We start from the raw sequence: 26,286 nt of genomic DNA, 5'->3' as shown, positions 1-26,286 counted from the left end.
CTCCAGGACAGACGGACGGACTGTGGGGTCCAAGTGCCTCAGCCCCTCCAGAGGGGCCGCAGGAGCCCCTGGCACCCCCCCTTTACAGACTACGCAAACGCAGGGTGAATATGCAGGGTTTAGTGCTGTCTCAGCATTTTTATTACTATTTCAGGGAGTCCGTGCTGCAGCTGCGGCTGTGGGCAGGGGGCTGGCGGTGGCCGGGCCATCGTCCCCCTGTGCCGACCAGCCCGGGTTGCCCTCAGGACGGGACCCGCAGTACAGGGGAAAGCGGGGGCCGTGCATCTGGTCCCTTTGCCGGCCGGGGCCCATAACTTCAGGCCCCCCCCGCCAGGGACTGCCAGGTGCTCACATTGGAAAATACCCTTTTTCTCCCCGTTCCCACGAGGAGCCGGTGAGGTCCAGCCGGTGCCTGTTACCTCTCGGCGCTTTGCCGGCTCAGCCACGAGCGGGGGGTCTCTCCCGTACCGGGGGTGATGCTGACTGCGGGGTTACAGCCCAGCTGCTCGGGAAGGGACGTGCCACGTGGGTCCGTCCCCGGCCAAGGACCGTCACATCTGGAGCAGCGGTCCCTTCTCGGCCCCGGCAGGGCTGGCACGGGCAGGGGCCTGGCCGGGGCCGGGGCCAGGGCTGGCCCGCATCCCCGTGGGGATGTAGTACAGGCTCTCCAGGTATCCACAGTCGGGACCCCCGGCCGTGGGCGGCCCCTCACCCTTGGGAGCAGAGCTGAAGGTCCCGGAGAAGCTGGGGTTTTCGGCAGCTGGCAGGTCAGGGTGTGCCGGAGAGGGTGCGGAGGGTGCCAGGAGCCCCGGGAAACCACCGTAGGGCAGGTAGGGTGGGCCATAGACCCCCGGGGCCATGACCAAGGGGTTGAAAGGAGCCTGGTAGAGCCCGGCGTGCGATGCCACCGGTGGGATGAGCACCTCCAGGTACTGCCCGGTCTCAGGGTCGTAGAGCGTTTTCAGCTGGGGCTGCCGCGGCGGCTCCATGTAGTAGCATTTCCCACTGTCGGGATCGACGAGCATCCTCCGGTGCACGGGCAGGTGGGGGGCGAAGGGCTTGGTGGGGCTTGGTGTGCTCTTGCTGCTCGGCGAGGCACCGTCGGTCCTCCTTAGGAAATGGGGAGCATCCTCGAGGCGAGGCTGGGGCTGGGCTGGGGGCAGCGGCACCGGACGCTCTGCAGCGGCTGGGCCCTCGGGGGGCTGGGGCAGGGTGGGCTCAGGGCCGGGTTTGCTCCAGGGCACTTCCCCGCCAGGCAATGGACACGCACCGGTCCCCAGTGGAGCGCCGGCTGGGTTGGGGACCAAAGGGGATCCAAAGGATGAGCTGGCCACGCTGGAGACTGATTGGTGCCCAAGGGAAGTGGGGACTCGGTTGGTGACCAAGGGGGACCGAAAGGATGAGCTGGCTGGGTTGGGGGCCAAGGGGATCCCGAGTGACGAGTTGGCCGGATTAGGGACTGAGGGGGTCCCAAAGGATTCGCTGGACGGATTGGGGACCGAGGGGGTCCCAAAGGCTGTGCCGCACAGGTTGGGGACCAAGGGGGTCCCAAAGGATGCACTGGCTGCGTAAGGGATCAAGGGGGTCCCGAAAGACTTGTTGGTGGGGTTGGAGACCAAGGGACTCCCAAATGATGTGCTGGCCAGGCTGGAGGCTAATGGGAAGCCAAAGGATGAGTTGGTCATGTTGGGGACTGTGGGGGTCCCAAAGGTTGTGCTAGCTGGGTTGGGGACCAAGGGGGTCCCAAAGTATGCACTGGCCGGGTTGGGGACTGCAGGGGTCCCAAAGGACGTGCTGGCCAGATTGGGGACCGCAGGGGTTCCAAAGGATGTGCTGGCCGGGTTGGGGACCAAAGGGGTCCCAAAGGACGTGCTGGCCAGATTGGGGACCGCAGGGGTTCCAAAGGATGTGCTGGCCGGGTTGGGGACCGCAGGGGTTCCAAAGGATGTGCTGGCCAGGTTGGGGACCGCAGGGGTCCCAAAGGATGTGCTGGCCGGGTTGGGGACCGCAGGGGTCCCAAAGGATGTGCTGGCCGGGTTGGGGACCGCAGGGGTCCCAAAGGACGTGCTGGCTGGGTTGGGGACCGAAGGGGTCCCAAAGGACACACTGGCTGGGTTGGGGACCAAAGGGGTCCCAAAGGACGTGCTGGCTGGGTTGGGGACTGCAGGGGTCCCAAAGGACGTGCTGGCTGGGTTGGGGACCGAAGGGGTCCCAAAGGACGTGCTGGCTGGGTTGGGGACCGAAGGGGTCCCAAAGGGTGCGCCGGCCGGGTTGGGGGCGGAGGGCGGCTTTGGCATCGGAGAGGATTTGGGGGCTTTCACAGGAATTGCTAAGTAGTTGGAGTTCTCTGCCGGGGCAGCAGGAATGTATGGCTCGGTGGCTGCCGGCCACTTCGGTAAATGTTCCCAGGCCTCCCTCCGCTCCGGCAGCCGGCCAGAGGGACCTTCGCCGCCCTCCCCAGCTCGAAACGGGGCAGCAGGGCTGGTGCCACCAACGGAACCGCCGCTCCCTGCCGACACCGGCCGGCTGCCCGGCTGCTTCTGCCTCCGCTCGCTTGTGGGCGGCTCTGGCACGCTTCCCGCTGCCGGTTTCACAGGCTGTGGGTACGCGCTGCTGCCGGCCAGGGGTCCGGCTTGGGGGTCCCCGCCGTCGCCGTGCCGCTGCACCGCTGACTCGGGCCCCTCGGCAGCGTGGAGCTCTCCGGTGCCGCCACGGCCGCGTCCCTCCTTTCCCTCCGCGGGACTTGGCGGCGGCGGCGGGAGGAGAACGGTCTTCTCTGCCCGCAGCACCGCGCCGCTGCGAGACGGGGAGCCCTCCCTGGCCGCCGCCGGGGACCGCCGGCCCACCAGGACGTGGAGGTGGGTCTCCACGTGCGGCACCCCCTCAGCCACCCGCGCTGCCCGCGGCGGGACCCTCAGCTCGCTCCGCTCCCGGCGCGGGGGGGATGCCGGCGGCCCCTCCGCGGCAGCCGCCCCCCTCCGCGTGGCTTGGACCCTCGTGATGTGGACGGGGGAGCCCCGGGCGGGCGAGGGCCGGCCGCCGGGGAGCTTTGCGGGGCCCTCGGCACACGCGGCGGCTGGCTCTCGGCCGGCGGCTGCCAGCACCTCCTCGTCCCCCGGCTCCGTCGACGGCTCCCGCCGGCAGACCGAGGTGCAGTGGATGACAAGCGGGGTGGCCGGTGGCGGCTCCCCGCCGCTCGCCGGTGCTGCGGTGCCACGGGATGCGCCGACGGTCCCGAAGCAGAGGCTGTAGCTGCTCTTCACCAGCTTGCGCACGTCCCGGGGCTGCGGGATGCGCCCCTTCCCCTTCTCTTCTGGCTCGGGGGGGGTGGCCGGCGCGGACCCCCGGGCCGGGGTGCCGGGGCTGGGCGGCTGGCGGGGCGCTGCCGGCGGCTTCTCCTCCTGCCGACTCCGCGGCACCAGCCTCACCTCCTGCGCCCGGGAGGTGAAGAGGCGGCACGGCGGCGCGGCAGGGAGCGCCGGGCTGTCGGCCTCGAAGGGGAGGGTTTGGGGGTGGCTGGGGTGGATGGCTCGCTGCTTCAAGCTGGGCCACGGCTTCAGAGCTCTCTCAAATCTGGGGGCAACGTCCAGCGCCTTCCCCACCCCGGGGTGGGCTTCGAACAAGGCGCGCGCTCGCCGGTAGCAGGTCCTCTCCGATGCTGGCTCCTCGGCGGCGCCAGGCGGCCGGTGGCCCTCCAGCACCTCCCGGTACTTCATCCTCTGGTTGAGTTCGTTGAAGGTTGTCTTCAGCTTGCAGACGCTCTCCCTCGTTGCCTCGCTCAGCACCACCCCCTTGGCGGGATGGGTGGCGGTGGCGGTGGCGGTGGCATCCCCCGCGGCCGCCGCGGCCACCGGCATCCCCCCGCCCCGCAGCTCCTCGGCCGAGAAGCTGCAGTCCGAGCGGGACAGCGAGCTGGACTTGCCCTCCAAGCCGTCCCCCAGCAGGTCGGTGCCGGCAGAGGACGGCCCCGAGGAAGTCGAGCTGCCCCGCAGCCCCTTCTGCTCCATCTTGATCCTCTGCTCGTACTGCATTTTCTTGGCGAGGACGTTTTTCACCAGGCAAGAGGCTGCTCTGGTCTTGCCGGCGTCAGCATCCAGGGAGGCCGTCTTCACGAACTGCTTGTAGTTGAGCCTGAAGTCCTCTCCGACGGCCCTGCCCTTGCTGAGGGGCTCCTTCCTGGCGGGGGGCAGGGGTTGGGGGGCCGGGCCATCCCCCCGGGGGCCGAAACCCGTCTCCTTCCTCTCCTTCCTCTTCAGCAGGATCTGGCGCTTGGGGACGGTCCTCTTCTTGCCGTGGCCCTTCCTGGCCTCCCCGCTCTCCAGCTCCACGTCCACGCACTCAAACTGCTCCTTACTCAGCAAGCCCAGCAGCTCCCCGTCCGCGCCGGCGGCCAAGGGCCAGCCCGCCCTGCCGTGGACGGCTGCCGCCGCGCCCCGGGGCTCGCCGCCGGCCGCCGTCCACCGCCGCGGCCGCCCGCCGTCCTCCGACAGCGAGTTGGAAAGGCTGGAGGAGGTGTGGGAGCTGCACATGTCGAGGCGCGCGCCGGGGGGACCCGAGAGGCTGCGGAAAGCTCTGGCCGTCAGTGCCCGCACCTCGCCGTCCGCCTCGTCCGAATCGCTGGGCGCCCCGCCGAGCATCCCCCCGGGCTGCCGGGGCAGAGCCGGCTCCCCGCCGGCGGCGGCGGCGGTGACGGGCTGCCGGTCCCCGCCGAGGGGACCCATCCTGCCCCCCTGCCCCGGGCTATTCTTAGCCGCGAGGGACAGCTGAGCCCGCTGCGGGCGGGCGAGGGGGCCGGGCGGCGGGGGGACTCCGGGGGCCCCCGTCGGAGCCCAGCGCCCCGGGGCAGCCCCCTCGGCACGGCCACCCCGTCGCCCCGCGTCCCAGGTGGGCGTCCCCTCCTCGTCCAGAAACTCCAGGCAGTCCTTGAAGGTCTCCGTCCCCTCCGAGCACAGGGCGGAGTGGTAAGAGGAGACGGAAGAGCCGGACATGCTCTTGGCGAGGTCGTCGCGGGGGAGGCAGGGGAGGTGGCCCTCCTCCTCCGACGTGGACCGCCGGCCCTCGCCGCTGCTGCGGGGACCCTCGCCGTCGGCGCCGGGCAGCTCGGCGTGGGAGAGCGGGACGGGGTCCCTCTTCCCGCGGGGCATCGCGGCGGGGATGACCCTCGGGGTGCCAGCTGGTGCCGGGGGACCCTTCTCGGTGCCGGGGACGCTCTGCCGGGGACGCTGGCTCGACCTTCTGGCTGCCTCGCCGTCACGGCGGCTGGACCCAGCGGCGGGACGGAGCGGCCCCTCGATCACATGGACGTCAGCGAGCGCCAGCCCAGGGGAGGCAATGCCAAGCACGTTGCAGGGATGCCACCGCCGCCCCCGGCCTTAGGGGTCTGCCGGGGGGCTGCCAGCACCGTCCCCTGCCCCCTCGCCCCACGCCACTGCTCCCCAAACCCGCCGGCGAGGTGCCGGGGCATCCCTTGTGCCCCACAGAGGTACCGGGGCCGCGGGCCCCGGCGCAGCGGGCCGGGCTGCCCTGGAGCTGGGGAACGCGCAGACCCCTCTAGGGACATCCCATCCCCGTGCGGAGGGCACGGCCGGACCCCCAGGCTGCTGCTCCGTCCCTGCAATGGCTCCTTTCCTGGCGCCTCTGCCCGCCTCGCCGCACAGACGGCGTGTCCCCGTCCTGGGGGCTTCCCCCAAAACCACCCTGCCCCAAGCAGCAGCTCCCCCAGAACTAATCGCAAGCAGTCAGGAGCAAACGCAAGGCTTGAAATCAAACCAGGCACCGAGCACCTCCAGGACTCACAAGAGCCAAACGATGGATGGCTACTCTTTGCCTTTTTTCGGGGGACCCAAAGCAAGCGGTCGGGGCGCTCGGCATGGCACGAGGGTCTCTGCAGCTTGCCGGCCCTAACCACCACCAGCGGAGCTCAGTCCCGGCTTTCGGGGGGATTTTTGCAGTGAAGCAATGGCAGCAGGTGCTCCCCGGCAGTGCCAGCCCTGGAGCAACCTGATGCCCGAGTTGTCTGGGTTCATGCGGGGACTAAATTTAAACCTTGGCAAGGAAAAGGAGAGGAAAGCTTCCCTGATAGCTGGCCTGGCACTTAACCCTTCGCTGCTGAGCAGGGCTGTGCTTGCAGGTGGCATTTGTGCCCAGGCGGAGCGGAGGAGACCTGCCGTGGACGGCACCGGTGGCTTTGTGCAAGACAGTGTGTGTGTGTGGGGTGATTTCAAATCCCCAAATCCCTACAACCCGGCTTTGCAGGGAACCAGTGGGATGCAGCTGCCTGGGGAGGAGCTCCTGGATGGCACGCTGCACCCCAAAACCTTGGGCTGCTGCTTGGGTGCTGCAACCACCCTGTGGTCCCCATGCGAGGGGGGGTCCAGCTCTCAGCCTGGGGCTGGCCAGGAGCATCCCCGAGCCCCCCGTGCCCGGCTCACAGCAGGGCAGCCCGGCGGGCGCCTGCTGAGTCACTGCTGGCTCCAGCCCCAGCACAGCCCAGCCGGGAGCACCGCGGGGACCTGCCCGCAGCCCCTGCCCGCTGCTGGATTTGCGGTGCCGGGGGGGACGTACAGACCCACAACGGGAGAGGGGATGCAGTTCCCCCCGGGACTGAGCTGTCCCCAGCCAGTCCAGATCCCAGAGAGACAGTGTTTCGTTCCCTCTCCTCCACCGAGGGTCGTGCCCAGCGTCCCGGGGCCGCTGGTAGTTGGTGGGAAAGGGAGGTTGGTCCAGCCTGGGGTCACCGTTGTCCGGCTGAGCCTCTCCGGGGCGCCTTGCCGATGCCTTCGGTGCATCCAGGGTACCACTACTGGGGGAGAGGAGGAAGGTCGGAGAAGGTACAAGGGGAACAATGGGCTGCGGGTGCTGGTGAAGCTCTGGGAAAGGTAAAATAATCAGCTCGGGGAGGATCACTGCAGCTCTCCCTGGGCACGAAAGGAAAAGTCTTTGCACTACTGCCTACAGGTCCTGCTGTCCTGGCAGCGGGTGCAAGGCAGGTTTAGGGCAACGACTCGTATAACCGCTTTAAAGCTTTCCTCTCCCTCTTTTCCAGCACTCGCACTAGACACAGTTCTTGCTGCTGCTCCACCTTTCACTCCGACACCCGGGTCCTGCCAAAACCGAAACGGTCAGAGCGTCAACAGCTGCGACAAGCGGTATGGCAGTACCGGAGGCTGCGAGGGTGGCTGGAAAGTACCGCCGCACACCCAGCCGTTCATCTGCTTCCCCGGCACCTGCTCTCAGTACTGCGGGAGACGGCATGGCCCCGTACGCTCCCTGCTCCATAGGGCCAGCTCTGTGGAAAAAGCGTGGCCGGGTTGCAGCAAGGACTGCTGGCTTGGCTGGTTTCTTCCAACAACCCCAAGGCTGCCACGAACAACCTGTCTGGGTGTGCTGTTGAAGCAGAGAGGGAACCGGCCGGGCAGTCCTGTCTCACCACCCCGGCTGCAGCCTGAGGCTGCCAGCAACCTGCTGGGCAAGAGCCCTGCTCCAGCGCCAGCATCTCCTCCTCCTGGTCCTTGGGTTCATCTCCCCCCGGCCTCGGTGCTGCTTGTGATTTCTAAACAAGAAAGAGAGAGGAGGGCGTAGTGGAGATCCCCGGGGTTCTCCTACCAACCAAAATACAACCATTTTAGGTTAAGAGGCTGTAAACTCGTCTTCCAGCACCCAGAGCAGTTCAGGGTGTGTGTGGGAGCAGCCTGTTAGGCACAAGCATGTTACAGAACAACAGGCGGACCCAGGCCGAGCCAGACTTGCTAATTAAACACCGATCTACTTTTATGTTTAAGCCAGCATGATACCGCCTGTAGACTCACCATCGCATTTGCTTATTAACTTGTTTTTTTGTGCCAGCTCTGTGCGTGCTCGCCTCTCAACGCTGGCAAGCTGGAACGAGAGGCAGCAAGGAGGAAGACGAAGGCTGCCGGTAGCTGCCGAAAGCAGGACGTGCCTCTCCCACGCTGGAGCTACTTTTCGCAACTCCAGAGGAGCAGGAAAAACACCGGCCCTGCCTGGCAGAGTCTTTCGAAGCTGCCTCTGGGGTTTGGAAGGGAACCGGGCATCCAAAACACGCCGGCAGCTCTGACAAATCTCAAGCGCTTCAGTACCCGAGGCTGGGATGCACGGGCCGGGGGCAGATACGAACAGCTTGGCTGTCCCCAGCCTGCAAACTGATCGGCCTCCGAGTCCGCGCAAGGACTTCACGCCGCCGCCCTCCTCTCCGCGGCACCGACCGCGTCCCACGGCCACGCGTGGGGGGTGACGCCCGAGCGGGCGCCCCGGGGCTGCACGCCGCAGGCGACCTCGAAGCTCCGGTCTGCTGAGACGGCGGTTTCAAGCGCCAGCTCCCAGAGTGCGGGCCCGGGCTCGGCACGGGGCGGAGCACGAGGGATCCCGCCGGCCCCACGGGCGTTATTTTGGGGCCGTGACCCGCAGGGGGCTCCCAGGGTCCGTCCCCCCCCCCCCCGGCCCGGGCTGGCTGCCAGCGCCACGGGCGGACCCCGGTGCGCCCGGGGGGGGCGTGGCCTGCGCAGGCCCCTCCCTCCCCCGCACGGCCAGGGGAGGCGTGGCTGGCGGGACCCCTCCCACGCCGAGGCCCCGCCCCCAGAGCAGCGGTCCCTGTCAGGCGCACCCCCTCCTCACACAGGGAGGGGTGATAGCCCCCCCCCCCCCCCCGCTCCCCTCACCCCCCGATCCCGGTCCCGGTCCCGGTCCCCGCCGCTCGCTGGGGACCGCCAGCGCCTCGGCGAGGTGCCGCGGCTGCCGGTCAGCCCACGGCCTCAGCGCCCGCCGCCATCTCCCGCACCGCCGCGGCAAATGGCGGCCGCCACCGCCGGGCCTTCTCCGTCTCCTAGCAACGCGCGCGCCTGCCCCCCCCCCCCCCCGGTCTTAAAGGGGCCGCGGCCGGGACAGCCCCCTCCCGCCCCGCAGCGAGCGCGCCCGTCGCGTCCCCTGCCCCGGAGCCGCACCGGGGCCGCGGCTCCGCACGCCGGGGAAGGGCTCGGCCTCCACCGAGGCCCCGGGGAACACCCGCGGCTCTCCCGGGCTCGCCGCCGCCTGGGGCGGGCTGTCGCCGTGGGGGCGGCGGGTAGTTCCTCGCCCATCCCCGCGGCCGCTGCCGCCATTTCGCGTGGAAAAAACTCCCAGACAGCACCATTCTCTCTTGTTTCAAAGTCAGGCTTTTACCACGGTACAGACAGGCACAGAAATGTCAAGTCTTTCGTTAAAAAAAACCCCAATATATATATATATAAACCCGTTTGCAAGCCCCAGGTATTCCCCAAGAAATGAGAGCATCCCACTGCACCGCTCCAAGCGAACAGGCCTGCTCAGGGAACACCTTTTTCTCCCTTTAGAGACCCAAGAAATTATCAGAAGTCAATGGCAAGTAACCTTTGGTTAATGACAGCAATGCATTTCAACAGCCACGGGCGCGAGATAATGATTTTCCTTTTGAGCAGGATGCCAGCGCTTTATAAAAGGAAGTTCTCGTGCTCATCACTGAAGACATTTTGGAGCCAAATGCCCTTATTCACAGCGTACAACACTGGCATGCAAATAGTCATCCGTAACACCCTTGACTCTGATTACAAACAAAGAACATCTTATTGCTTTTTGAAATATTTTTACCTTCCAGTCTGACCTTCTGCTTCATCCTGGCCTCTTTTCCTAGTTGCAGAGAAGACTTAAAATCATTGTGCTTCTCACGGGAGACCTCCCACCTCCATAAAGCACTCTGAGATCTTTGGATGAAAGGTGCAATCCATTTTAAGTGCAAAATACTACGTATGAATTCAAGCTCCATACAGGACATCACAGGTCCAGTAAAGTTGTTGTGTTTGGTCTCCCCACCTATATCACTTTATAGCCATGGGAGTCAAACAGGAATGACAGGGAAGATATCAAACCTGGAACAAAGTCCAGCCACTTTAACAGATTTCAAATATATTCCACAAACTATTTAATATATAAAAAGCAACATTAAAAGAATTTTTCTTTTTGTACGCACTCATATTATGCGCTCAAAACTGGGAAATACCAGAATTAAAGCTGCCTGTCCCACTGCCAGCCACATTACCAATCTAGAATAATCAAACATTTTTGCCCTTGCAGACTCTCGCACTCAAGATGGTTCACAACAACCCCCTCTAAATGCCTTTTTCACTGGCACTCTTCCTGTCCCGAGTGGCTGACAAACTCTGCTCAACTTCCCTAAGCACTCCTACAAAGTTTCCCAACAGGGAACAAATGTTAATATGAAAACGCTATTTTAAGGAGTCACTATGTTGTTCTTTTTAGTTTTTAACACACCACCATTTCCTAGCAGCAATATTGCTGTAGTTGCAATGGTCTGATCATATATGGGGTGTGTACGTCTCATCTGCAGAAGCACCAAGTCTCAAAACCCCTCCTCCGGCGCAGACCACCAGAAAAGCTTCTCTTCCTGCAGCTCCCAGCTTCGCTTGCTGCCCAACCTCCCACCGCTGTAACGGACGGGACAGGGACACCAAGGGGACACATTCTGGTACCTATGGTCCCAGTTCCCCGCTCCCAGTACCAGCCATCTTGTGCACCATGCCAACAGGACACCCTCGGCGCACGGGCAGGGCACTAGCACACGACTGCGCTGTAACGCCCAGACATGTGGAGACTTGAAGTCTAAGCTTTAGAGGTGACTTTAATTCTGGCATTTCTTGAACTTTTGAGCACTTTTGTTTCCTAGGTTTAAGCCAAGGCCATCCGTGGCATCCTGTGCTACTCGTAGCGAGTTTTAGGAATGGGGACAACAACAGAGAATTGTTCAGTTCTAATAGACACGCACTTCCACGTCAGAGAGGCAAGTGCTGCCTCTGCTGTGGCTACGCTGAGTCCCCACGTCAGGGAGGGAGGGCAGAAGCCTGCACCTCCAGTGCCTGTACCGCTCGGAGATGTCCTTCGAAAGAATAGTTCATTCCACGTGTGGTACACACCCGCGGCACCCCACCAGAGAAACTGGCTCAGGAGGTTAATGATGCTCAACTGGAGTAACACTGGTCTCTGCTGCTGACGAGTATAACCCATCCTCAACCTGCCTTTAAATGCCTGGTTTCGTAAAGGAGGATCAAGAAAAAACAGGACACTACTACATGGATCTTTTTCTTTGCAATACTAATCTCTACAGTGAAACATTCATAACTGCTCAACAGAGTAAAAATATGCTACATCAAAACTGTACCAGAAAAAGCAGGACCCCTGTAACAGCTGGAGAAGAGTTTGCAGATAAAAATCAGAATTAGACAGCCAGCTTAAAAATATGCCACTGAAAACATATGAGAAAATAAATACAGTTGTCCTTTCTCTACAGTTTGGCAGACATCAGAATTGGTGCAATTCACAGACTCCCATCTTCTTGTTCGATGTTGCTGCTGGCATCTCAGCGTGCCCTCTCCGGTCAGACAAGCACGGGGTTACGTCCCTTTGACAGCAGGGAGAGCTGGGAGCCTGCTCAAGTGCTCACCTGAAGCAGGTACTCGACTCTTCTGAATTAAGCATTGCATATTACACTCGAACAGGAAACATGCCGCCTTCCATCTAAGTTCTCATTACAAAACCACTGTAGAAGCAAGGACATCCGCTTGGTATCAGTACGAGAAGGCTAGCGCACTTAATACTGAGAACTACGCTGTTCGTATGATCGAGTGAATTGCAGGTCCATATAAAATACAGAAAGCTAAGACATTTGTCTGCTCTCTTGGGAAGTATATACTGTTTGGATGGCAGACAAACTACCGATGAAGACAGGTTCCAAACTAATAGCGTTTCCCAGGGAATTAATTTACAAAGCGCCACTGGTCCTTAGAACCAAATATCGTGTAGAGTATGTATTATAGCAAACACTAGCTCTGCAGCTTGTGTTGGCCCATCTCTGCACTATATGCAGAAGGACTCCAATATTCAGACTCTTTACAACAGTCTCCTTCCCTTTTTATACAAAGGAAAATAAAAACATAAGTTAAACCAGCAATAAATAAAACTACAGAACGTGTGTGCCCTGGTCAGCCCCCTTTGTGCATTCCAATCAGACTGGAGAGCTTCTCACAGTGCTCAAGTTTCAGTGATTCTGCTTTCTGTTTTAACCGCTCATCTCTGTATAGCTTGGCCAAATTTGACAAATCAGACTCTGAAAGATGAAAAAAATTTATATTAGGATGAAGCCGCGAGCCTACTTCAAATAACTCAGTGCTTTGTTATCCTTGTGGCATGTTTTTTTCTAATTCACCTTGTTTCAGTGAAACTGGGCATGTTAACAACTTTCTTTAAAGAGTGGCCATCAGGTTTAACCAGGCTAGCGACTTAAGAAAACAGTATTTTCATAATTGCTTGAAAACTCAAACAGTTATAATAACCCTCTCTACCAGTGCACTAGTAGGACAATAACCAACACAAAAAAATAAGACTGATTATTACTGTCTACAAAGAAAACACAAACTATAAAAGTATGGCTTAGAAGTCACATAAGATTTAAAATTGTTAATGATCTAAAGAATAGGCAATTGCTTTAAAATATACATATAAAGTTAAACTAACTGTGCATAAAAAGGGGCTAGTAGGATACCATTTGGTCTGCAACACAGCACCTGTCTTAGGTGATACCACTATTTACATTTGAATTAGATCTCATCTCCTCGTGCATTGGTCCTTACTGAGCATCAGCAGGCACAGACCGGTGGAGGGGGGTTACTCTACAGCTATCAGCAGTATTTATGTGACAAGCCAGAAGGAAAGACATACTCATGACTACTTTTCCTATTGCCTCCTTGGGGCTGCATCAGCTGTCTCCAGCCTCATGAGCTGAGCAGGAACTACAAGACATACACCCCTGCCCACATAACTGAAAAATGCAATTCTTTTGGCAGATCCATTCTGCAAGGGCCCAGAGCATGCATCCAAATATATACTTTAAGGTACAGATAATTGTTTTTTTGACCTTGTACTTCTCAGAATTCAAACTTTGTCTGGCAAGAGGTTTGCCCAGAAGGCATTATAAATTCTCTCTCTTGGGGGTTTTTTAGTATTGATTCCAGGAAGGTGAACAGCTAGTTGAGGGACCTGTCTGAAAGGCCTCTGTGCCCTTTCATTAACAATACAATCTCAAATGCACTTTGCGTATTTTTTCCCCTTCTTCTCAAAAGCAACATAAAACTGAAATAATCCCATTGTTTAAATTGTTTCCCACCAGTAATTCAGAGAAGTTTCTTTTGCTGATTAGCTAAGGAATTCTACACTTATCCAACTGGGCAAAATTATTCACTGCAAATACTTGCACTTTTGACAGCATTCATTCCATCACGTCTGTTTCTTGTATTTTTTAATCTTTTACATGAGAGTTGTTCCTTTGAACTTTTTCTCTTTAAGGAAGTCCTAAAATACCAAATTCCAACTACATATCCTTCTCTCTGTTTTCAGTGGCCTTTTTGTAATTTTCTACAACTCAGAGCTCTTTGCAGTCTTACTTTACAATTGTGCCTTCACAGCTGAACAATGTCCTGTAAAAACCTGGGATGTGCTTTTTGTACTTAACTCTATCAAAGATTTCAGAAGACCAAAACCCACAGCATACGCAACTTTTAGACACTATTCTGCTGTGAAGGGAGGAACACTGTCTAGTACAGCAGTGTAAAAGTGACTGGCTGAACAAGATACTGATCTATTAGTTACTTTTGAAGTTTTCCTTAAGGTAGCTGGTCACCAGGTAACACTTTCAAGTCATAAAATCAAGGACTTTAAAAATCAAACTGTTCCTATCTAACTAATCTATGTCCATTTTGCTGGTGATAAAGAGAAATGCACCCTCAGTAAACAAAACAAATGTACTATTAATAGACATTCAACGGACAAAAAAAAAAAAGTTGACCACATGAAGTTAAACACTTAAACAAGAATTAATGGACAACAGTTATGAAGCAACAGCTAAGAACTGTCTCAATATCTCCAGAGAACTTTTCCCCAGCACTCAATCTTGTATTCACAGTTTATTTTTACAAACTTGGCTGTACTAAAGTTAGCACAGACTCAGCTGTGCTCATTACCTGCTTGTTGGCCTAGATAGTAATCATTCTGAAAATGTTGTGGTTTTTTTTTTTTTTTTTTAATTACAGTGGTCTCCTCAGGCTACTGCTAATTGTGGACATTGTAAATGTATTTGCAGATGTGTGACTAATAAAGTCTGTAAGTGCAAAAAGCTCCAGAGAAGCATTGTTTTGCAGGCATTACTTGGCATTCAATGCTAGATCATCTCCCCCTCTCTACCAGTCTCTCTTAGACTTGCAAACCCTGTTGCCCATTTTGGGGCATTGCATTCCTTAGCTCAAGGTCTACATGAAAGAGGCAGTATGGTCACTTTCAGTTGCACAAGGTCAATTACAAGGATTTTTCCCTACAAAATAAATTCTACTCCTATAGCAAGCCTACTCATGAAGCCTACATTTATGGTTAACTGCCACATTATACCTAGAGGCTGCTACTGCCAGCCACAGATGCTCAGAGATCACAAGTCAAGCACACCAAAAACTAAGGGATTGTTTGGGATTTTTATGGTCTTATATTATGGGTTCTTTTCTAACTTCAGAGCCCACATCTGTATATTTCTCTTTAAAACCAAGACTGGTAACTTTTTTGTAAAATAAAACAAAACAGTCTCTGGATGAAAACAAAACAACCTTTCCCATCAAAAACCTGTAAATAGTCTGGAGTCAGCAACACTATTGTTACCTCTAGCACAGGATTAAACATGTCTTGTTTAGACAAAGTGTGTGCTTCCATAATGATGCAACTGGTAAAGAAACTGTAAACAAGTGCAAAGTCAATTTTTTGCAGTGTGCTGAGGACTGTTTTGCATGGAGCAATTTAGAAAGCCCTACTGGTGTGTGAAAGCAGCTTGCCTACTACTATTAAACATTTACACAGAAACAACTTCTTCCAGTTTCCTTTATGCACAGCAGTAGTTTGTGTTTACTCATTTGAAGGTGATGAGTTCTTTAGCTGAAAAAAAATCAGTCACAACATCCTAACTTCAGCTAGTCCTTGTAATTTGATTTCTGTTATTTCATACAGTGCCAAAAGAAGCAGGGATTTGCTGTTTTCAATGAACTAGATTAGTAGTAATTAACAAGTAATACGATATGGGGTTAAAATACATGCCTTTATACGTGCCACTGATCGACTTAGGACTGACGTGAGAATAATGAATTTGAATGCTCACATTTTTGTGTTCTCCCTTTCTGCATTCAATTTTTGTTTTTAAAAGACAATCTTGACTATGGTGAAAAACATGACCTCAAACTCATCTAAAGATAGAAAATGCAAATAAGCGCACAAAACAAGCAAAGCAGCATGCTCTTTGAAAACTGATACCAGTAACAGAGTCCACTGCAATATTACCAAAAGCACCTGAATATGCTATGGGATCTCCTTCTGATGAAGTTTTGAAGAAAAAGTTAGATAATCTTCTCGTGGAGCCAGTCGAAGCAAAAATTATTCTGCTCCAGCAAAGGAAACGTGGAATAGGTGATGTCTCAAGATCTTTTCTAGCCCTAACAATCTGTCAGAGCTAGATAAATGTGGTAGATTACATGTTTGAAACATCATCACTAACAGTTATTCAAGCATAAAAACTGAGTGGAAAAAATGTCTCAAATGGTGAAATCTACTTTCCACTTGTCTCTTAGAATCACCTAAAATGAATTTTGACAGACCTTCAAGAATAGCAAATTGAGTGTTAAGAGCAGATGTGACAAATATCAGTGCAAGGTTTGAGATAAGCATTGGAAAATGAGGCTAAAAATGGCAGTGCTTTGTGAAGCGCAGCCATCATACAACTTCTGATGGGTTGTAGGCACACACTTGTAACAAAAATAACTTACTTTGCTGTTTCTCCTTCCAGCAGCTGGTCTGAATATAGTCTATGTAATCTTTTTCAACGGTTTTCTCTAGCTCTTTAAGGTCTGCTCCTTGATAATTCCTTTCAAAGTTTTTATCAACATAGTAAGGCACCTGCAAGTTCTCTGTTTCTCTACTAATAACGTGGCCTATGGACCTGTGAAAACATCATGGAGAAAACAGAATCTTATAGCAGTTCAAATATAAAGAAATCAAGAGATGTTTCTCAGTATTAGCATTTCCAGAGGACAGTATTTGCAACTTCTTCAGTTACTTTCTGCAGGACTATAGCTCCCTCAACCATCCAATAAGGAAATTACAAGTCTCAGGCAAACAGGATTCACCCCCCCACTAAAAACCACAGAAAATATCTAATATTTGGAGGTATCTACAAAGAACCAACTCTGAGCTGACACTGTTCCTTCCAAATACTGTGTTTGTTCTCAAGACCTCAGTCAAGAGACTTCCAAAACATAAGAGCAAGTTTTATCTGTGAACAGCAGCTCCATACACTTTCTCCTGTTTGCTGGTAATTTCTGGCAAGCTAGGTCCAGAAATCCATGGGAACTGATAACAAATGTAGAGATTACAGGAAAGGCATATGGCCCTGGTGTTGCTTAGGGCACAATGCAATTGGATCTGGATTTTCCCAATTTCTGGATCATTTAGTAGAAATAAAAATTAGCAGGGGAGATTCTAGTTACATTTTCCTTTAGGGTTTTATAATAATCAGTAAGAGAAGTGGGGCATGGACTATCCCAAAGAATACCCTGCAGGTAGAATTAGCCACTCTGACACAGCCACTGGGTTAAACTACACTCTTATACTGTATTTCCTTATTTGAGCAAAGATACTCAGGCATTTTTTTCAAATCACTGCCCAGAGAAAGAAGCAGACAGCCAAAACACAAAGGTTACACTCTACTCAATAGAATCCAGTTTGCTCCTTCTACTTTCTGGACTACCCCTGCTCTGTCGCTATGTCTCAGAGGTGTATGCTCTCTTCATATAAACAATTTATTTTAGTTTCTATGCTGTTAGGATTTTTTTAAGGATATGATTTAGAGAAACAGCATAACTGTGTACCAGACTAAGGCCTGACTATCTCAAATCAACAGGAGAAGGGGAGGTAGTGAAGAAAAGAAGGAGAGATTAGCTGCTCTGGGGGCAGCGTGGGAAGTTGCACATGGGACTGGCAGATAGCAAAAACACTCTCTGAAAAAAACGCCCAACGACCCAAAACCCAACCACCCTCCTGTTCTTATGCTAGGTCTACACACTGACATCTTGTGGTAAAAAGCGATAAAGGGTTTGGGGCTATTATGACAGTGGAGAGGATATGGGCCTAAACCTTAGTAGTTTTACTCCTAGAAGGGAGCAAGGGGAGTGTTTGGAGCACTCTGCTACTGCTGTGTGCAGCAGGTTCTCCAAAACCTGCTGACTCCCGCTCCTATCTCAGTAAGAGCCAGTGAAGGTGACTGAACTGAGCTCTTCCTGCTAGAGAGCTTCCTTCCTCCCAACACTGGATGCTGAGAGGAGCCAGTGGGTTTTCCTCTGCCCCACAAACTCAGATTACAGCAGGTCTGGTGGCGTTCCTTCTGCTTCCAGAGCTGACCAGTTCAGTTTGCCCTCTGCAACCTCGGGGTCCTGCTTCTTTACAGATGTTAAACCAAGGCATTTCAAGGCTTTAATGATTTGTGGAGTTTGACAATTCTTCCAGTGGGATTCAGGCTCCAGGGAGGATTTGGATTTATACTGCAAACTGCAGCATTCATTTTTTAATTGCTTTACAAGGGAACCTCAGTGGTGGTCCACAGATCCCTGGGGGCTGGGCAGACCAGAGGCTGATCAGCACTGTAGCTGGGCTACACCCACATTCCTGGTACTGTATCACTGTGCAGAAACATTTCACACCAGTTGAGAAAGCTTTTTGGCTCAAGGCCTCTATTTGTTCAGCACACAGTACAATAAAGCACACCATAGTTAACTTCATAGCGATAATGCTTAGGAGAACTCATCAATAGAGACTGTTGGTATTTCCTTATTTACAAATTGATAACACTTTCTAGAAAGAGCAGAATGGAACGCTAACATGCATTTTGCTACCAAGTCCAACTTCTGTCTCCCTCCTTATTGCAAACACCGAAGACCAGAAAAATGTGGTTTTAAATGACTTACGATTTGTAGAATAGGCTGTAGGGTGGGTTTGTGGCCATCAGCTGAGTTATAACTGACACTATTATTATTATGAAAACTGGCATCAACTGAATAAATGCAGAATATGAATTCTGAAAAGAACAACAATAATTAGTAATCAAGAAAAGATACAGATGGAAAAGGATGCATCTGTTCACAGAAACCAGGCTATCTATCATAGATCAACAATGTATTAAATGTAAACTGAAAAGAAAAAAAAAGAGGAAGTACCTTCAAATTTTGAGAGGGATGACATTTTAATTTCAAAATAACCTTTATTAATAATGTCGAAAAACTCTTTAAAGCCATTTTCTTTCAATTATATTTTCATGACATTTCTTTCATCTACAGCTTCCTTCACAAGGCAATGGATGCCCACCTGTCAGTGACCAGGTGACAACCCAAACTGAAGGAACACATTGCAATTCCCATTTGTGCCTATGGCTTTCCGTGCATCTTCTGAAGTTTGCTACACGCATTCTAAAAATCTCAATCTCTGTTCAAACACTGGATAAAATGGCTGAAAAGTAAAGGGTTAAGAGACCACATGTAGTGTGATTTGGGACAGGATGCAAGCACTTGGGTTTTTTGTTTGAATGAATTTAGTAGAACAAAAGAGTGGGGAAAAAAAATATTAAAAGACCGAAGAGTTCTGATAGTCATAGAGAAAACACAGATCTTTACTTCTGCTCTTCATCTCATTTTTAAACCGCCTTTCTAAAACGCTTTTTCTTATCAGGAGCAAAATATAATATGCAGCTATTTAGACTTTGCCCTCTGCTCTGGGATAGCAGCAAGAATACCTGATGCAGTAGCAGGTGGGATTCATTTGCCCTAGCTTAGCTGTATATAGGCTGTATCCGTTTTTTTTCAGAGCCCAGCTATAAGAGACTCACAGGGAAAAATTCACCTTCCTTGGATAACCTTGTTAGGTTAACAGACTGCCTATGGAGGAAGATTTTTTCCAAGGCAGGTGGCACATGTATATGTGCGCTAGCAACAAATGACACCTTGTGTCTCATCTGGAGGTTTCAGTTGGTAGAAATGTATCCCAGACCCATCCTGCCCTGGGCTGGAAGAAGCCCGTGCAGCACCTGAGCAGAAGCTACGTGCTTACTTCCTGAAGGGTTAAATACACCATGAGGACAAGCCAGTACTTCTGTATGCATTATCAGTCCACATTTGGACTAATTGTTGTTGGCTTACCAAACCATTTGAGCTTGCAAAAAGCAAGCACCAGCAAAACACTAGGTGACAGAAACTCCAGGGCCTGTAATCCTGTCAATACAATGTATTTTTAAAGTAGTGATTAATAAAAGACAATCTAGTTACTTTTGAAAACATCCATTTTGGCTGCAGCACTTGAGGATAAACACTGAGCATGTAAGCATGGGAAGGTTTGTCCTGGCTTCAGAAGTGTAACTGGACACCTCACCCTGGTGAAATATTTAAGCCCAAGAGATCCCTCCTCCTGGCTACCTGTGGCCTGTTTTCTTCCTCCTCTGGCTCCTGTGTCCACGCTCTTTCATTTCGGTGCCTCCGTGGATAATAGTGCGCATCTCTGGCTACATTGGAGAACATATGGATATTTCCTGTTAAAAGAAACCAAGAGAGAGTCATAATTTTCATCCAGTTGCTGATACTCGCCTGTATTTCTCAGAGTTTCTAGTTGATTATCCAAGCATATACTACATGGCCTGAATTACAGTTGGGAGACCTCAGATTAAAAAGCGCAAACACACCTCAGATTTAAAAGTCAAAATAGTATGTTGTTCTGAGAAGCGTACCAGAGAAATTGTAAAGTTTGCCCCAAGTCCATCTTAATTTAAATCAACCTGCAGAAACATGCTATAATTTTTATTGTTGTATCTCATATTTTAATACTGTTTTTGTCACATTCACTTGCAAGGCCATACCTTGTGTTGCATCCCCAGGCTCTAAGCAGGAAAATTGATTTGCTTCACCAGACTCAGGCCATGAATTATGGCTTCCCGTAATTACTGAATATGGTCTTCTACACTCATTTCTACTTCCTCTTCCTTCAAGCTATTAATAGTTTCACTTAATGATTTTATAATAAGGAAAGAGATTTAAAAAATGAGTTAAAAAAAAAAAAGAGTACAAATCAGGATTTCCTTTCTTGCACACTGAATGTAGTTGATTTATTTTTAAAAATTCTAAAATGAGGAAAGAATTGCATATGCTGTTTCGATTTGAAGCTTCAGCTCTGATTTTATCACCATATGCATATCTAATAATAGCTGTACTTTCCTCTTTTGAAATTCACAATGTCTTTGTATTAGAGAATTGAAATTTATGGCCTTATCATGACAACAGAAATGCAAATGTATTTTTAAGCCCTGGGAAAGATGTCACATTATTTTACACTCTTACACCGCCCTTTCTCTGAATTTCCCACAGAATTCTGCAAGAAACCTGGGCAGAAGTGACCTTTGCTATTATGTCAAAACATCTGTTTCACTGCTTGTTCAAAGATTTTTCCAAGGATCTAGGCACATTTGCAGTCAGAGCTCCAACAGAGCACCAAACGAGACTGGCTTGAAGAACAAAAGTTTCTTTCTTGAAGAAGAAAGTTTGTTTCTATCATTCAACACTGCTCAGACAATATTTAATCTACCTGTGAAAAAACAGAAGCAAGTGCAGGAAGAGAAGAATGTCTTTTGCAGTGTGCCTAGAAAAAAGTTTTCCCAAATCCTAAGTTTCTCAAAGAATTTCTGCCAGCAGTTTCTTTCCTTCCATGTGCATTTATTTTTTATGAGAAGGAAGTTCAACTTGTAGCCTCTACCCATTGTAACTGCAACAATATGCCACGTGGACAGTCTCCTTTCAGACTTACGACATTTAACATTTTAACTTTCAAGACTTTTTCACTGAATATCCATAGAGGAAAAATGCACAGTATAAACAAAGCCATAAACCTTCCCACAAAAGCTATACAAATGAGTTTACCCTAACACCAACATTTCTTATTCAGATTTCCAGAAAGCCTAGTGACAGCAAGGTGTCACAAAGCAAACTTCAGCTCATGCATGCAAGTCCCACTACAACAGTTTAAAAAATGTTTTCTTTATATCAACTATCTGCACACCCTCTTACCAGTAACTCTCTTGCTAAGTAGAAACTGTGTGGACTTTGCCTATTTGGAAAACTACTGAACTGACGATTTTCTGTAATTTAAAACTCACTTTTAGATTAGGAAAATGTACATAAATTTAGACCCAAACTTTTTTTTTGTAAGGAAACTATCATTTACTACCAACACCTATTACTATGAAATGATCTTTTAATTTTCTTATTCTTTGCCACTTTGATAAAAGTTCCCATTTACTTCTTTATGCCACTTGACCTGTTAAACCTGCCATGCCCAGTACTCAAATTCCTCCTACAGCTCCTCAATTTCTTGTCCTCAGCTCCAAGCATCCCTGTTGCCCGCAGCTAGAAAGCAGTCACATTCCAAGAGGGCAAGGTTTCACTGGTGGCTGAGGCAAAATGCACACGCAGGTGCAACTTCTTGCAAAGTCAGAAATGGAAAACTTGCAAACTCAGTGTGGAATTATGCCACACTGAGTTTGGCTCACTTTGCACCTCTACTGATCAAATTTTGAAGTCCCCTGAGCTGCAAGATACTACCACACAGACTAAGGTTATGGGGAGCTTTTAAGTAATTACCTGTATCTGTGCCTTTAGGGTGTAGTAATTGGCACATAGGTTGCTCTATACCACACCTTGGAGGCGAAAAAGTTTACAAAAGAGCTAAAGCAATTTGCTAGATACTACCAGGAAGACCCTTTAGCTCACTAAACCTTTCAGATTTACTTTTAATCCAAATTTGTATTCCACTGACCTTGCAGTATCTTTCTATTTTTACTACTACAAATACAAAAGCCAAGGCTGGACCGAGATGTGCATGGAGCTGCTACTGGTACAGATCTACTGTTCTGTTACTCGACACTCTATATCCAGTAACAACGAGCCTTTCCTGGCAGGCATCACTTTCTAAGCTAAGAGGTTTCAATTTCTTTACAGTATGCAAGCTGCTGCAAGCCAAATGAACTCCTATGTTTTCCTTGTTATAGGGGCACTGAGACCACAATGCCAGCAGCTGCTGCCGTGCTGTACAGGAACGCAGTAAGGTGTCTCAAGTACTACACCATCAACAAAGATACCTCTGATCCCTTCCTATTCACACCTTATTTTACCTCCCATACCACTGATGGCTTCAGACAATAGAGGGAATAAAAGCAACAACAAAAAGAAGGGTCTCCAGCTACAGCTGATATTACAATGTTGCCTACCCGAGATCAAACAGCCTAACCCCTTCCTGGACTAAAACGTTCTTTCTCCTACCTAGAACTGTCAGGAATTTTCAAGAGAGGCGAGGTTAGGAACTTGCCCTGGCAGCAACAGCCATTACCCCACTGGCAGCTCTCTTTTCTAGGAGCATTCCTGGACAGCAAGGCTGGGCTTTGACAACATTTTTTGGGGAATGGAGTTGCTAAAATCTGAAGTCTAAAACATGCATTAAGGGAGCTTTTCCAGGCATAAAAAGCTAGGAAAGGAGAAAAGAGTAAATCCAAAAAAGTTTTTGCTCTTTTCAGATGTATTATCAACTCCCTGAGCAGTACCAAGAGAAGCTGAACTTCCTTTATGGTCTAGTATCAGTTCACGACATTTCAAAAACACTGCAGACAGATACTGACCTGTAGGAAAGTGCCCACCAAAAAACACATTGAATATTTCTTCTGGTGTAATGTCTGCTTCAAATTCTGTGTAGTAATTATAATGCCTGGCCTGACCAGTGCTGACATGCTCTTGGTCACTTCCAAGTTCATCGTATCGTAATCGTTTTTCAGGGTTGCTCAGAACTGCAAAAGCATTGCCTATTGCTGGAGAGTGAATGAAAAGAAGTGTTACACAGGCATATCATGCAGTATTTCCAGATCTCAGACTTTTATAGGCAGAGTAGCGAAAAAGCCCAACCAGGCATAGAAAATTTGTGCTTGACCAAAGATTGAGTTACTTTTGAAAGAACTGCCTTTGTAAAAAAAGTGTTACAACACTGGCATCACCTGTGATGGAACCTATTTCCTGCTACCACTGATACCAGGAGAAAGATAAAAGTGTTAAAGTACGTGGAGAGAGTTGAAATATTTGTAAAACTGAGGTGAGAGAGTCTACTTCAGTCAAGAGATTGAGCGAGAATGTAACATTTTATCAGATCAAACTAAGCGCTGATATAGAAGTGCACCTCCATATACCATACACAGTTAATACAAAGTTAATACCTGCAGAGACTAATTAAAATGCAGAACCATATTCCAAGTTTTTCTGTCGGCAGAGATGCTTGTGAAGCTGTACAGCATATCTATTTCACACTTTACGCCAAACCACCCAGAAGTATTTGTTTGGTTCATCTTCTTCCTTGATCTTTGACAGAACACAGCTGTAAACAAGTTCATAGAGAAATACAACCCTAACACAAAAAAATAAAGCCCTTCAAAAACTCCTTATTCTAATAGACTACGAATGAGTATATCACTTTCCTCATGCTGCCTTACAGTGCTGTTGCAGACAGCAGCAACACGGCTCAGAAAAGGCAAAAGATGTAAGAGTTTAGAGGCTAACATTGTTTAGATTGTATTGAAAAGTCCAGATACAGAATATTGGACTCAAATTTCATATGCTTGCACAGATATATATATAAAAATATAAATTCATTTACGACACAGAGCAGTTATTGATTACACAACACCACACTCCCCTGCATGGCCAGTATTATTTCCAAGCATTGCTCTGAACCTTTAGCAGTATCTAGGAATGAGATTTGGGATACGTTTCCCTTTGCTTCTAACAGAAATCTGTATTCTGAAGATTAAAAGGCAAGCCTTGCCGACCAGCTGCGGGATTTTGTGGAGACGCACCTATCTGTCTATAAAAAGGACAGGCTACATGGGCCCGTATGACGCCTTTATATAAGGCGCAGGACTGTAAGTCTGAGGCAGTCTGTCCTCGTTTTCATACTGCCCTACGACTTTCGAGACCGGGCCAGCCCCCACCTCACCTTTAAAAGCTTCCGTTGCTCCGGGAGCGCGGTTCTTGTCCGGGTGAAATTTCAGGGCCAGTTTGCGGTAGGCTTTCTTCAGGTCCTCCTCGCTGGCGTCCCTCTCCACCCCCAGAATTTCGTAGTAGTTCCGACACCGCTTTATCCTGGAAGCGCACGCAAGGTTACCTTCACCGGCCTGTCCCCCCAGACACCGCCGCAGCCCGCCCCGCCGGACCCATCGCCCCCCGCCGCCTGTCACCGCGCCGCGGCCCCCGCTGCTCCCTCCGCAGCTCCTCTCCCCCGGTCCCGGTCCCGCGGAGCCCCCGCGCCGCGCTCACCGCCGCACGCCGTCCAGCTGCTCCGCCGTGTAGGTCATAGCGGCCGCGGCGGGCCCCGGGGTAGCCCGCCCTCCGCGCCCCTCACAACCCGCCGCCCCGGCCCGCCTGCGCCGCCATGTTGTGCGCGGAAGCGGCGGCCGCGCGGGGGCCTCTGGGTACGGGAGTCCGCAGCCCGCCCGGCCCCGCCCCGCCCCGGCGGTGAGCGGACTACAATACCCAGCGGGCACCGCGCGGGGGCGGGGCTTAAAGGGGCGGGCTTAAAGGGGCCGGGGGGGTGTCGAGCGACTGTGGGGGGGTGTCTGTGGCGTCATAGCGAGGCTCGGTGACGTCATAGGCAGCGCCGTGAGTGGAGCAGGTGGCGGGGAGGCGGCAGGAGCCGCGGTGGTGGCTGGTGCGGGCTGAGCCTCAGCCGCTCGCCTCCCTGTCACGGCACGTCCCAGACCAGAGCGGGGTGAGGTCAGCGGGACGACGGCTTCAGGGGGTGACATCGCCACGTCGGTGCGGAAGGGCCCGTCCTGGTAGCGCTGAGGAATAACTCTGAGATTTAGAGTGGTCCGCCTGTTTTGTGCAAGATGGGTTTTGTATCTGTCAGATTAACGAGCAAGGCTGTAATCGGAGAGGCGCGCAGTCGGCGTTCGTGGAGCGAGGGCACCCTGGAACAGTTATAGGCCGTGATGTTTTGAGGGTGCTTCGTGTGCACTGCCAACTTGGCAAGAATGCTCGAGGTCCATCGGGGAGAAAAGAAACGCTCTTGAGATAACAAGGATGATCGGACCTAAGAAACGTAGGATGTGACCGATAAAAGGAAGCATCCCGCTCCAGAAGGTGCCGAAGGCCGGATGATTGCCGAAGCACCATGAACTGGGGGAGAGGTAAACGTGGCAGGGGGAGATGGTGACCTCCAACTCAATTCCAGGCTGGAAGAACTTGCGCCCCGCCACCTGCAAGGAGCGTGCATGCTAATCTACATAGCAAGCGAGGCTAATTTAAATGCAACTGGCCAACAGTAGATGAGATGGTGACTACTAACCAATGAATGTAAATTTATGTGGGTTTTTACTAATCATGTAACAGAATAAATACATCGTTTTTCTTCGGTGTGGTGTGCTAGCTTAGTGGAATTAACCACCTAGCACCTATCTTTGTGCAAATATGAAATGAATAATGTCTCTGCCGAGTGTGTGATTATTGGCTCATTGCATGTGGGGAAACAAATCCGCTTTTTGGACAGCAGTACTGCTGCGTTGGCAGAGCTATGGGAGATGATCTTGAATTGTTGTGTTGAGACTGGAAGGGGCCTGGAGAATCAAATGCCCTGCACCTTCTGACCAACCTTTGGTTAGAACCCCCTCAATGGCCTGTCCTGCAACTCCTTCCAGCTGCATTCATGCATTGCTAATGCTGCTGCTTGTTTCCCCTCAGCCCACATGCCAATTAAAGCTGGGCTAATGAGCTGTAGGAGTGGAGTCCTGGTGTGAGGGAGTTAGTATCTTCCACCAGTGTGCTTTGCAGGAGCACAGCAGCTTGGAGAAGACCTCTCCTTTCACATGAGCAGCAGCTACTGGAAGCTGGGGGTCACATCACTTCTGTTGTTTATTTTTTATTCAGTCTTTCTTTTGAACAAGGTCAAAGTTGGAACTTTGCTTTTGGATGTGGATCAGTTTTAAAGTGGAGCGGGTTCTGGTGATTTGTCAAGACCTTCAAGAGCCTATGGGAAGAAGGAGCTCAAAGGAAGGAAAATTAAGCATGGGGCCATCTTTCAGAGGTCGGTGTGGAGGGG

At 51.7% G+C, this 26,286-nt stretch overlaps 3 protein-coding genes across 6 annotated transcripts in view; 1 reads left to right on the top strand and 2 right to left on the bottom strand.

The window, feature by feature from the left end:
• Window positions 1-105: 105 nt before the first annotated feature.
• PROB1 (proline rich basic protein 1) lies at window positions 106-7,541 on the bottom strand. Its single transcript, XM_029998437.1, has one exon. The coding sequence runs from the start codon at window positions 5,142-5,144 to the stop codon at window positions 552-554; it is 4,593 nt and encodes a 1,530-aa protein (XP_029854297.1). The 5' UTR covers window positions 5,145-7,541; the 3' UTR covers window positions 106-551.
• A 1,611-nt stretch (window positions 7,542-9,152) lies between these two features.
• On the bottom strand, window positions 9,153-24,643 carry DNAJC18 (DnaJ heat shock protein family (Hsp40) member C18). 4 transcript variants are annotated; one of them, XM_029997925.1, is made up of 8 exons: window positions 24,507-24,643; window positions 24,187-24,332; window positions 22,826-23,011; window positions 19,584-19,696; window positions 18,087-18,196; window positions 15,894-16,066; window positions 15,233-15,317; window positions 12,030-12,151 (listed from the first exon to the last, which is right to left on the bottom strand). In XM_029997925.1, exons 1-7 carry the CDS (start codon window positions 24,542-24,544, stop codon window positions 15,271-15,273), a joined length of 813 nt encoding a protein of 270 aa, XP_029853785.1. In that variant the 5' UTR covers window positions 24,545-24,643; the 3' UTR covers window positions 12,030-12,151; window positions 15,233-15,270. The 4 variants fall into 4 exon arrangements, with proteins under 4 accessions (XP_029853784.1, XP_029853785.1, XP_040975251.1 ...); XM_041119317.1 differs by lacking the exon at window positions 12,030-12,151 and adding an exon at window positions 13,043-15,012; XM_029997924.1 differs by lacking the exon at window positions 15,233-15,317 and having other exon boundaries at window positions 9,153-12,151.
• Window positions 24,644-25,908: 1,265 nt separating this feature from the next.
• Window positions 25,909-26,286, top strand: part of SMIM33 (small integral membrane protein 33) — a 28,689-nt gene continuing 28,311 nt past the window's right edge. The window contains exon 1 of the mRNA XM_041119371.1: window positions 25,909-26,271. The gene's annotated coding sequence lies outside the window, so the exon portion shown is untranslated. The remainder of the gene's footprint in view (window positions 26,272-26,286) is intronic.

The sequence above is a fragment of the Aquila chrysaetos genome, chromosome 22, assembly GCF_900496995.4.
Source record: "Aquila chrysaetos chrysaetos chromosome 22, bAquChr1.4, whole genome shotgun sequence".
Classification (NCBI taxonomy): domain Eukaryota; kingdom Metazoa; phylum Chordata; class Aves; order Accipitriformes; family Accipitridae; genus Aquila; species Aquila chrysaetos.
This window is presented reverse-complemented; position numbering and strand designations above follow the sequence as displayed.

Excerpts from the sequence above, each read along its gene's own strand:
- PROB1 (XM_029998437.1), bottom strand. The coding sequence starts at position 5,144 with ATGCCCCGCGGGAAGAGGGACCCCGTCCCGCTCTCCCACGCCGAGCTG.
- DNAJC18 (XM_029997924.1), bottom strand. The coding sequence starts at position 24,544 with ATGACCTACACGGCGGAGCAGCTGGACGGCGTGCGGCG. Across the intron at positions 24,333-24,506 it reads CAGCTGGACGGCGTGCGGCG|GATAAAGCGGTGTCGGAACT; the intron begins GTGAGCGCGGCG and ends GTGCGCTTCCAG. Across the intron at positions 18,197-19,583 it reads AGGAAGAAAACAGGCCACAG|AATTCATATTCTGCATTTAT; the intron begins GTAGCCAGGAGG and ends TGTTCTTTTCAG.